At 44.0% G+C, this 12223-nt stretch overlaps 1 protein-coding gene across 1 annotated transcript; it reads left to right on the plus strand.

The window, feature by feature from the left end:
* The first annotated feature begins 3726 nt into the window (after positions 1-3726).
* On the plus strand, positions 3727-12013 carry LOC125766011 (lipase 1-like). Its single transcript, XM_049431584.1, has 3 exons — positions 3727-4288; positions 10445-11220; positions 11298-12013. The coding sequence occupies exons 1-3, from the start codon at positions 3727-3729 to the stop codon at positions 11679-11681; spliced, it is 1722 nt and encodes a 573-aa protein (XP_049287541.1). The 3' UTR covers positions 11682-12013.
* Positions 12014-12223: the final 210 nt, after the last annotated feature.

Raw genomic sequence — 12223 nt, forward strand, 5'->3', positions numbered from 1 at the left:
CTGAAGAAAGTATAACCAGCGAGGCAAACTTATGCGCGATTAGTTTGCGTCTGTGCTAAGATGACCGTGGTTCGTTACGGAAATACAATCCGCGTCTGCCCTGTGAGGTGGAGTACGTTCTTTGCGAGTAGTCCCAGCACTAACGGACGATGGTTTTGGGTGATTTGTGTAATGGTTCTCCCGTTGGTGGCGAGTACGCGTGTTACTACCGGTGGATACGAGAGTGTTTTTACGATCGACGAAGAAGACGGAATGTTGGAGACGGTGAGATTACAGCGTAATACATATGTAGCTATAGAGCCGTCTGGTGTTTAAAAAGTTGTGTGTGACAAGAAATCATATTGATTAACCATAAATGTATCTAAGACATGGGGCATGAGTGGTACATGTGATAAACGGCGCCGGTCCACACGGCAGGACCGGGTTCAAATCCCATTAGGACCGTTCCCCCGTAGCAAGGTCTGACTATCCGGCTACGTGGTAAAAATAAGTCTAGTAAACCAGAAATGGCCGGCGTGACCTGTAAGGTCGTTAAAGCCAAGAAGAGAGAGAGTATCTAAAACAGTGATGAAATTATCGAAAAAGCTTCAGCGCTGAGTATATGTGTATCTTGCAGTGGTACATTATATCCAGGAGCAGAACTCGTGCACAGTGTTAATACTGTTATTCTAAAAAGTGATAAAAAGATTAAGTGGATTTACGAGTGGAAGTAGGAACGTAAAAACCATCAATGGATTTGTTGGCACGTTTAGCATACGTTTCGCATTTCGTATAATTTTCCAAAATAATTTTGCGATTCTGGCGCGACTTCAAGGTTGTTTAACTTTTCTCGTGAAAGGTTTGTTTACGTTTTTAATCGAGCCGGTAGCGAGAAAATAATCTTGAATAAAATAAAATTAAATTAAACAAATAAAATTATAATAAGTAATAATTTTGTTGTTTTGGTGAATTCGATGAGAAAGGCAAGTTTGTTAATCCCAGTGACGATGTTTCAAAACAACGGCCCATCAATAAAGCTCGTCGCCGGATGCTGCTGACTCCTGTGATACAAACAACGTTTTATGTCACCACCTGACCCGAATAACAAGCTGATTTCTCCAACTGAACTTCCTATGACGAATGTTAATACCAGAACGCACCAAACAACTTTGGACCAGTTTTTTCCTAATCAACCACGCTCAACCACAGCACTTGCAAACATCATCGTATAATGTCACTCACACTATCACCGATACTTTACCGTGCAGGACCCCTCCGGTGGTTCCGACCCGAAATGATCCTCTCCACTCATCATCAATGTTAGCGACCGCAGCGATGAAATCACAACGTATTTCTTTCTACTACCAGAATGTCCGCAGCATGCGTTCGAAGGATAGAGAATTTAGTTTATCGCTGTTGGAAGCTGATCATGACGTCATTATTCTCACCGAAACGTGGCTGGACTCAAGTTTATTATCTGCTCTCTTTTTCGACAAGAGCTTCTGTGTTTACCGCTGTGATAGGAACGCCGCTAGCAGTGTTACTCTCGCGGTGGCGGAGTTTTGGTCGCTTGCTCTTCATCGCTCAATTCATACGAGATCCCGTTGTATCACCCGGCGCTCGAGATCATCTGTGTTTGTATCCTGCTCGCTAATACTCGCTTGCTCGTTGTTGCTGTCTATCTTCCTCCCAGCCACAGTGCGTGCGTGACAACGAGCAGCACAGCATCAGACTGCATCAGCTACATATGCTCATCTTTGGTGATTTTAATCAACCTTCGATTTCCTGGTCAGCTGCGATCGCCGATACCTATACTTCTTTCGATTTTTTTGAGCCAGTTTCTCTCTCTACACGTCGTGCTCAGTTCATCGATGATTTACATCACAACGCGCTTTTTCAAATTAATAACAAGATCAACTCCTCTGGCAACGTCCTTGATCTTATATTCGCTAACTCAGTAACAGCGTCCGCTTCATCGGTGGTATCAGTCAGCGATAATCCTCTGCTCTGCCGAAACCCACCACTCGAGTTCGATGTAATAGCACCCGTTAATCAAGCTGCTAATATCACCACTGGAAAGCGTCTGAACTTCGCCCGGATCGAAATTCATAAACTTGAGAGTGTGATTTCATCTTCTGATGAACGTCTACCGGCGCTACAATAGGTCATGCTACCGGAGACATTTATACCGTGTCCAATTCAACCTGCACCGTAATCCACGGTTCTTCTGGAATTTTGTTAACAATAAACGTAATTCATCTGGCCTTCCGAGCACCATAACTTACGGGGGACCCTTGCGACTACACCTTACGAGATGTGCGAGCTATTTACTACACGTTTCGCGGATTCATTCCAACCGGACGTCGTGGATCTCGAGACTGTAGACGCCGCACTGGTCAACACGCCCATGAGTGCCCTTTGTCCAGCTTTGCCTGTCATTAACGCGGAAAGTGTCGCAACCGCGATTGGACGCCTCAAATCGTCATACGCTCCGGGACCGGACGGCATACTTGCGATCATACTTAAACGCTGTGTGTCTTCAATCGCTCCGATTTTATCTAAAATCTTTTGCGAATCGTTGCAGTCCGGCACATTCCCTTCGGTATGGAAGAATTCCTGGGTGGTCCCTATCTACAAAAAGGGGTGTAAATCTGACGCAGCTAACTATCGCGGCATTACGTCACTTTGTGCTTGCGCTAAAGTGTTCGAGCTACAGGTTTATGAGCCGCTACTAGCCTCCGCTCGTAATTACATCAGTGCGACCCAGCATGGCTTCATGCCTAAACGATCAACAACGGCCAATTTATTGGAATTTGTTAATTATTGCCACCGCTCGATCGATGAAGGTGTTCAAGTTGATGCCGTTTATACTGATGTAGCATCCACGCTACTTTCAACCAAAGAAACAAAACGGATCAGGTTCGTGCATCAAAACGGATCACCTTCGCGCATTTAGCGAGCGCTACCAAATAGTATATAAGCAGGGCAAATTATCAGGTCAAGGAGCAGAAGGTTTTGGCAAGCCGACGAGTGAGGATCTCCGATCCCGATTTCTGTAAAATAAAAAGAAGTTCAACCCCACTTCATTGGTGACCCCGACGTGATACGCCCCTTTTGGAGGATCCGCCTCCCTGGACGAAACTCGATCCAGCGAGCAACAGTTAACAGGAAACCAAAGACGGACAATAGAAATAGTTCTTATTAGAACTCACGTTACCTTCTACAAGCTCTTTTAAGAGCTACAGAATTCCTTATTGGAATTACCTTAATTGTCCGTTCTACCGTTGGTTTTCATCATCCTCTGGAGCCAGACGATTCAACGGAGCCCTACAACAGTCCTGATTACCATCACTCGCTTGCCCGCCTTCTCAGTCCGCGGCTAAGTAAAAACACGTAAATACATGTAAGAATACGTGAATACATGTAAATACACGTAAATCCGCGTAAAGTCCTCGCTTCCGCGTGAAAAGTTTCGTTGTACAGTGAAGTGTCGTGTATTGTATGGACATTTTTACGAGTGTTGTGCAAAGTTATTCGCATAGTGTTTTTCGGTAAAACGCGCGTGTTGTGTGAAAAACTATCTCGCCATCGCAAGGCGCACCACCACACTCTCAAGATCGGCATTTTCTCCTCGTGTTGTCCATCACACGCAGAGAAGTCGACGCGCAGTCCGCGCCGCCGATACTACACTGTCGTCGAATATTCGGGAGTTAAGTTCTTTCGATGCTAAGAACCCCGGTCAAAACCATGGCGACGAACAACGACGAAGAGCAAACCACGCAAAGCATCCCGCTACTCGATTGTTACGATGAGGCACGAGTCGTCACGCCACCGATGACGCCTCAACCAACGGCTAGAGGATCCGTCATACTTCCTCAGACTAGCCGCGAAGCGATCGGGTCCGTCAAGTTACCGCCCTTTTGGACCAGCTCGCCAAATACCTGGTTCATACAGGCGGAGGCCCAATTCGAGAACGCCGGTACGAAATTGGATCGTACAAAATATGCTCATCTGCTGACTGCGATGTCGCCGGAAATCATCGAGAAAGTGATCGACATCGTCCAAAATCCTCCAGCGCAGAATCGTTACACTTTCCTGAAGGACGCCTTGCTACAACGCCTGTCTATCAGCGAAGAGCAACGGATCTCCAAGCTGCTGTACAATGCCGAGATGGGAGACAGCAGCCCTTCAGATTTTCATCGACGGTTGATGCAGCTGGCCGGTTCAACGGAATTCTCAGATAAGTTGATTTTTCGTTTATGGTTAGGGCGTTTACCGAAAGCTATCGAGATTGCGATTATTTCTATGGGTAACAGTAACATAGCGGAAATATTGCCCATTGCCGATAAAATTTGGGAAGCGTCAAAGGGCGCATCGGTGAGCGCGTGTGCCTTAAAAACTAATCCAAGTGATATTTCAGTCCTTCAGACTGAAATATCGGAGCTAAAAAATCTAGTAAGAAAAATGCAAGTCTCACGAGCTCGAACTCGATCAGTTCCGCGAAAAGAGAGTCGCAATCGTAGTGCCTCGCGAGAGAAAGGAAAATCTTTGTGTTGGTATCATAAGAGATATGGCAGCGAGGCGACCAAATGCGTTAAGCCTTGCAATTTTATAGCCCATAAGGCTGACAAAAAACAAATAAAGTCCACAGATGTCGAATCTGTTGGTGAATTCCCATATTCATGCCGCCTTTTCCTTCATGACGAGGTTTCGAAATTAACTTTCTTAATAGATAGTGGTGCGGATGTGTCTGTAATTCCCAATTCCGTTTTTGGTGTTTTGACTAAATCCAGTGACATCCTGGTTGCTGCAAATGGAACTCCTATTCCAACCTTTGGAGTAAAGTTCATGAAGGTATCACTTGGTTTACGGCGATCTTTTCCTCATACTTTTGTGCTTGCCGCAGTAAACCATCCGATCATTGGGGCAGATTTCCTCAAACGATATGGTCTATTGGTTGATCTGCGTAACAAACGGTTGGTGGATCCACTCACCAGTCTGTCCACAAAAGCAAGTATAGCCAAGGTCGATACTCCGTCGCCCAAATTATTTTCTGTTAATAATGTATACACGGATTTGTTGAAAGAGTTTTCATCATTGATGGATCCCCCGGATTTCAACAAGCCGATTGGGCATAGCGTTGTTCATCACATTCATACCAATGGACAACTACCTAGTTCAAAACCCAGAAGATTGGACCCAGTTAGGCATAAGGCTGCCCACGCTGAATTCCAACATATGCTGGAATTGGGCATCTGCCGGCCTTCTTCGTCGCAAGTGTCATCGCCTCTACATATGGTGGCTAAAACTGACAATGATTGGAGGCCATGTGGGGACTATCGTCAGTTGAATGCAGTTACTATTCCTGACCGATACCCAATCCCACATATCCAAAATTTTGCGATGAATCTTCATAACTGTTCAATTTTTTCCAAACTAGACATAATCAAAGCATATCATCTAATTCCCGTAGCTTCGGAAGATATATATAAAACCGCAATAACCACACCTTTTGGACTCTTTGAATTTCTAAGAATGCCTTTCGGTCTTAGAAATGCTGGACCAACCTTTCAGCGTTTTGTAAACACAATTTTCCAAGATTTAGACTATGTTTTCGTCTACATCGATGACATCTTGATCGGGAGCACTTCTCAAGAAGAACACATCATGCATGTGAGAGAGGTCCTGAAAAGATTGGCGGAAAACGATGTAAAACTCAAACATTCTAAGTGTGTGTTTGGAGTACCCCAGCTCGAATTTTTAGGACATCATATTGACGGCAAGGGTATTACCCCAACTAAGGATAAAGTTGATGCAATCAATAATTTTCCTCAACCCAAATCCTTAAAGCAGCTACAACGTTTTGTGGGTATGGTAAATTATTACCACCGGTTTATTGCACACATCGCAGAGATAATGAAACCGCTGCACAAACACATTGCCGTTCATTCCAAGTTAAGATCAAACTCTTGGGATTGGTCTCCTGAATGCGAAACAGCGTTTCAAAAGCTGAAAGCTAGTATTGCCCAAGCCACATTGCTCAGCTATCCAAATAACAATAGTAATTACAATATAACAACCGATGCTTTAAATATAGCAGTCGGAGCTGTGTTACAACAAGATAACAATGGCACTTGGGAACCACTAGCCTTTTTCTCAAAACAGCTTACAGATGCTGAACAAAAATATTCCACCTTTGATAAGGAATTACTAGCAATCTATTTGGCTATCAAACATTTTCGGTATTTCATTGAAGGGAGGGAATTTTTCATCCTAACAGATCACAAACCCCTCACTACTGCTATTCACTCTAAAGCGGATAAAACTCCCAGGCAATCCAGACATTTGGATTTCATATCCCAATTCACCTCAGATATACGCTACATAAAAGGTGATAGCAATGTCGTAGCAGACACGTTATCGCGCATCGGTGAGAATAGTGAGATTAGCTTACTGGATTATAATACTCTAATTATGAGCCAAAATACCGATCCAGAATTAGAAAATGTTTTGAAATATCAATCTCAAAATTCAAAATACAAGTTAGATAGATTGCAGGTAAATAATCAGGGGATATATTTTGAGACTTCGACTGGAGTAAATCGCCCATACATTCCGGAACCTCATAGATTTTCACTGTTCAAAGAACAACATAATATTTCTCATCCCGGAATCCGAGCGACTAGAAAACTTATAGCTTCAAAATATTTTTGGCCCAACATGAATAAAAACATTAACGAATGGACCAAAGCTTGCAATAATTGTCAAAAAGCTAAAGTTTACAGGCACACGCGCACACCCTTGTCTCGGTTTGACCTTCCATCAGGAAGATTCGATCATATACATATCGACATAGTTGGACCGCTTCCTCTTTCCGATAATATGGCATATATATTAACCGTAATCGATAGGTATACTCGATGGCCGGAAGCATTTCCAATAGCCGATATTACCGCTGAGACAGTAGCCAAACCGTTAGTTCAAAACTATGTATCTCGATTTGGATGTCCCGTAAACATATCTTCAGATAGAGGTAGGCAGTTTCAGTCGAAACTATTTGCTGAGCTGACTAAGCTCTTAGGTAGTCATCACATTACCACTACTGCGTATCATCCACAATCAAATGGATTAGTGGAACGTTTTCATAGGCAATTGAAAGGGTCACTGATGGCAAATGATACCTCTGAACGCTGGACTGAAAAGTTACCACTAGTACTTTTAGGAATACGAATAACACATAAAGAAGATCTTAAATGTACTCCAGCAGAATTAGTTTACGGACAAAATTTACGTTTGCCTGCTGATTTTCTAGCGCCATCATTAACACCTACTCCCGATACAACGGATTATGTAACGCGATTGAAAAACGTTTTCAGCAAAATATCTCCCACATCACCACGTCAATCGAACACTAAGGTATACGTAGATAAAACTATCGAAACATGTAAAAAGGTATACATTAGGGTTGATAGGGTTAGAGCTGGCCTCGAACCTCCGTACGAAGGGCCATACGATGTGGTTAAGAAACTCAGGAAATATTTTGTTATCGACAAAAATGGAAAACATGAATCCGTCTCAATAGATAGGTTGAAACCCGCATACTATCTAGAAAACGTACGAAAAAATGTCCATTTTACGCTCCGCGAAATAGAGGGGGAGTAGTGTAGCATCCACGCTACTTTCAACCAAAGAAACAAAACGGATCAGGTTCGTGCATCAAAACGGATCACCTTCGCGTATTTAGCGAGCGCTACCAAATAGTATATAAGCAGGGCAAATTATCAGGTCAAGGAGCAGAAGGTTTTGGCAAGCCGACGAGTGAGGATCTCCGATCCCGATTTCTGTAAAATAAAAAGAAGTTCAACCCCACTTCACTGATATCAAAGCTGCGTTTGATAGCGTATCACATCGCATCGTGCTGGCTGGATCGCTGCTACTCGGTACGAATAGGCGGATCCTTATCTAAGACCATATCGGCGTCTTCCGGAGTACCGCAAGTCAGAAATCTAGGTCCATTACTGTTTTCTATTTTTGTCAATGATGTTACAACGATCCTGCCATCCAACAACCACCTTTTGTACGCGGACGATGCGAAACTGTTTCGTGCGATTCGCTGTTCTGATGATCACTCTGTTCTCCAGGATTCGCTCAAGCAGTTTAACTCCTGGTGTGCACGTAACGCTTTGGCAATCTATCCCGCGAAGTGCAGTGTGATAACCTTCAGCCGTTTAAAAGCCCCGGCAACATTCGCATACGAAATTGATAGCCTCAAACTCGAACGAAAGCGGTGCATCAAAGTTCTTGGTGTTCTTCTGGATTCGATTCGGATTTCGGATTCGAGACTCAAGGATCAGCTCAAACACGCTGTCGCAAGGGGATATCGTTTGGTCGGTCTGGTTCTTAACCTTACCCGCGAGCTCCGTGACCCTGTTTGTGCTAAAACGCTCGTCCGATCGGTACTGGAGTACGCCAATGTCGTTTGGTGACCTACGGCAGCTCGGCCACTTGCACGACTCGAGTCCATCCAGCGGAAATTTTCGCGCTTCGCATTATGTTCCTGGGATCACCAACTGGACTATCGGACCAGGTGCTTGCTGCTTGGTCTATCGCCCCTCGAGGAAAGGTTACTGAACGCTAGGAGATTGTTCATAGCGGGTCTAATAAATGGCCACGTTGACTCTGCTACACTACTCTCGTCCATCAACCTTTACGTTCCGGCCCGTTCTCTCCGGACGCGATTCTTGCTGGCGGTGGAAAATCGGACTGTGTTTGGATCATCCGACCCTTTCCTGATCATGTGTTGTAATTTTAACGATGTTTCCGATGCGTTTGAGCCAGGCATGGCAACTGCGACTTTCGTCGACAACATTAATACCCAGCGCGCTACCTCGGATTCCTAATCTCTAAAATCGTCATTTACATGTTGTGAACGCTGTCGAGTGGGCTTCATGAGTCCGTTGACGAATAAATAAATAATAATGTCTCTTTATTCTACATGTATAATCTACATGCATGATTAACAAACAACCGCTCTAGTGGTGCGTCGGAAAGATAGAGGATGCACCTCGTAGCGCGATCCTCTCAGGACCTCTTGGTCGGCACCGAGATAACGATCTCGGCCGCGATCATCACTTCCGATTACCACCGAACACTCGTACTCGTCAACCGACGAGAGACATCTCGCGGAGAGCGTACGTGAGTGCTTCGGTTGCGTAACGCATTTTTTTTTTTCAAGGAGTGATAAAATCTTCTTAGACACCACCAACGGTGACATGGGATTTTTACCCAGTAAAAAACTCTCCTTGGCCACGTAGTGTTGCTGCCACCACCCACGGGATCACCTCGCGGTAGAACTTCACCGGTGGGGCTCTACAATGGACTTAGTCCACACCTTAACTTAACTTCATAGACTATTCACCGGAACGGATGGATGCGTAACGCATCCAACACAACGGATGCTGCTAACAGTACCGCAGATTTGTCCGTTTTGTTTTGTTGTGTGTTTGGTGCATAATCTTGTCATAATGTTTCCGGTAGCCAGAAGAAATTTTAACAAGATAAATAGGTGAACAAAGATGTTTTTGCCCACCGCGTCATACACCGGGCAAAATACTATCGGGATCGAATATTAGAAGTCGGATAGCACCAATTAGAAACAGCCCCGAGTAGCATAAAGATAAAAACCTTTGTATACGGTTAATCGAACTTGTCCGGCTTTTTTCTCATTTCATGACCGTCACCGTACCATCAATACTCAGGTAATCATAACTACGATTCCGACATAGCTTCCGAAACAGATCGAACACCTGTATGTAGTGAGCTATATTTATCTAGCAAGATGGCCAAACGCGTTGTTTATACCGACATTGTTGAAGCAAGTTCAACATACCAATAATAAATTCATTAACCATGCGGCAATTATTTGAGTTGTTGTTCTGTTTTTACTTTTGCTCATTCGCCTCTCAGATATTATTTGAGTGAAAAGAAACTTATTTCAACAAATTCACATTAAAATATATCAATTTATAAAGAGTTCTCAAACTCCTTTCTGTTATACATATGTTATTGACGACCAGTTTGTCAACCGAGTCATGCATGTGAAAGACTTGGGAATCTGGTTGGACAAAGATCTCTCCTTTAATCTATAAATTGATTCCGTGGTTGAGAGAGCCTGGAAGTTCCTTGGCTTGATCAAACATATTGCTCGCGACTTCTCGCACCCCATCTGCTTAAAGGTTCTGTACTGCTCGCTGGTCAGATCGATTCTGGAATATTGTTCAGTAGTCTGGTCTCCACTAGCGAGAACTCATATCGAGCGAATTGAGCGGATGCAGCGATCGTTCACCATTACGGTTTGCAGTACGCAAATCATTTGGTGGGCTTTCCTCCCACCCCTCCTCAAACACTCTTCCCATTCCCCACCCCCGGCTTGTAATAATGTTAGGTTCTGCTATTTAGGTTTAAGTCATTTCTGTAAACCCACGTGGCAACAGAATAAATAAAATAATTACAATTACAATTTCATTACAGTCCGAACTGATCCACAAATATGGATACCCAACCGAACGGCACGAAGTCATCACCGACGACGGATACGTGCTGGCGTTAACGAGAATTCCTCCCCAGGATAAGCCATCCAATCTATCGCTTCCGAAACTTCTGGTGCACGGACTGTTTGCTAGTTCTGCCGATTTTCTTATCATCGGACCTAACAATAGTCTCGCCTATCTGTTGGCTGATCAGGGTCATGATGTATGGATGGCGGATCTGCGCGGCAATCGATACTCTCGTCGACACACCACCCTGTCACCTGACTCGCGAGCGTACTGGGACTACACCTGGCACGAGATGGGCTGCTACGATCTGCCGGCCATGATCGATCACATCTTGCATGTGACCGATACAAGGCGCCTCCATTACATCGGCTATTCGCAGGGAACTACCGTGTTCTTCGTGATGGCCTCCAGTCGGCCAGAGTACAATGAAAAAATTAGCCGAATGTACGCTCTATCAGCGGCTGTATATGTGGAGCACATCCGAAGTCCTATCTTTCGATGGATCGCAGAGAACATTAACGCCATCAAGTGTTTTCTAGACACTATGGGACTATGGCAGGTGTTACCCCACAACAAGGCACAGTACGCACTGCAGAGAACATTCTGTCCAGCAAGCAAAGCGCAGAATATTTGTGTCCAACTGATCGAACTGTTATTTGGGGCCAATCCCAATGTAACGGATCCGGTAGGATGGCTAATTTGTTGTACAGTCTCTCTATGCTAGTTCGTATTTATAAGCATTCTTTTGTGTCTATGTTTTAGCTGGCACAGCACGTGATTGCTGGACATGATCCTTCCGGAATATCAAGCAAACAGCTGCAACACTTCGCTCAGCTGAACCGTTCCGGTCGCTTTCAGCAGTTTGACTACGGCCGAAAGGAACTGAATCTTGCGGCCTATGGAAGTGAACATCCACCGAAATACAATTTGTCCGCTGTCACTACACCAGTTGTGATATTTTACAGCCTAAACGATTGGATGGTAGATCCAGCTAATATTGTACGACTAGCGAGCGAGCTACCGAATCTCGTTTCCAAGACCGTTGTAGAGGATCGGAACTTCAACCATTTTGATTTTATGATAGCGAAACGTGTTCGTGAGCTTGTGTATGATAAAATTCTGCTCGACCTGAACTTAGAAGCATAGACCGTTCATCAAATGTTATGTTGTAAACAAGACTAGCAGCGGGAACGATAACCAAGAAGAATCCAACCCGATAGTATAGAGGCAGCTAGAGTAGAGAAGCGTTTACCATAAGCCAAGAATGTAGGCCACGTGGAAAAGCGCTGTAAGAGCTGATTTTTAATTCGGAAGCCAATATGGAAGGTACGAATAAATACAAATCTTTGATCTTTGATTGTACAAAAAATTGTAAAGAGATATTTTTTCGATTTGTGCTATTAATTGTGGTACTCGGCACAGTGAAGTATAGCGTTTATAAAAGTTACCGTATCGTGTAGGATAGTGTTAGTATTAAGTATTCTTGTTGAAAATAGATTCGGAATTATAGGAAATCTTTCATGAAATGTTTCACGGACGAACTGAAAGGGAATTAGTTAATTGGACTATTCATCTAGGGCAGTAAGTGAACTTTAGGATTAGCAAATGAACTATGTAATAATGAATTTGACAGACGAATACACAGTCACAAACAGAACGGCGCGCGACGATTACGGCTTTCTCGGTTT

Source organism: Anopheles funestus, chromosome 2RL (genome assembly GCF_943734845.2).
Source record: "Anopheles funestus chromosome 2RL, idAnoFuneDA-416_04, whole genome shotgun sequence".
Lineage (NCBI taxonomy): Eukaryota > Metazoa > Arthropoda > Insecta > Diptera > Culicidae > Anopheles > Anopheles funestus.

Excerpts from the sequence above, each read along its gene's own strand:
- LOC125766011 (XM_049431584.1), top strand. The coding sequence starts at position 3,727 with ATGGCGACGAACAACGACGAAGAGCAAACCACGCAAAGCATCCCGCTA. Across the intron at positions 4,289-10,444 it reads GATTGCGATTATTTCTATGG|TCATTTCTGTAAACCCACGT; the intron begins GTAACAGTAACA and ends TTTAGGTTTAAG. Across the intron at positions 11,221-11,297 it reads ATCCCAATGTAACGGATCCG|CTGGCACAGCACGTGATTGC; the intron begins GTAGGATGGCTA and ends TCTATGTTTTAG.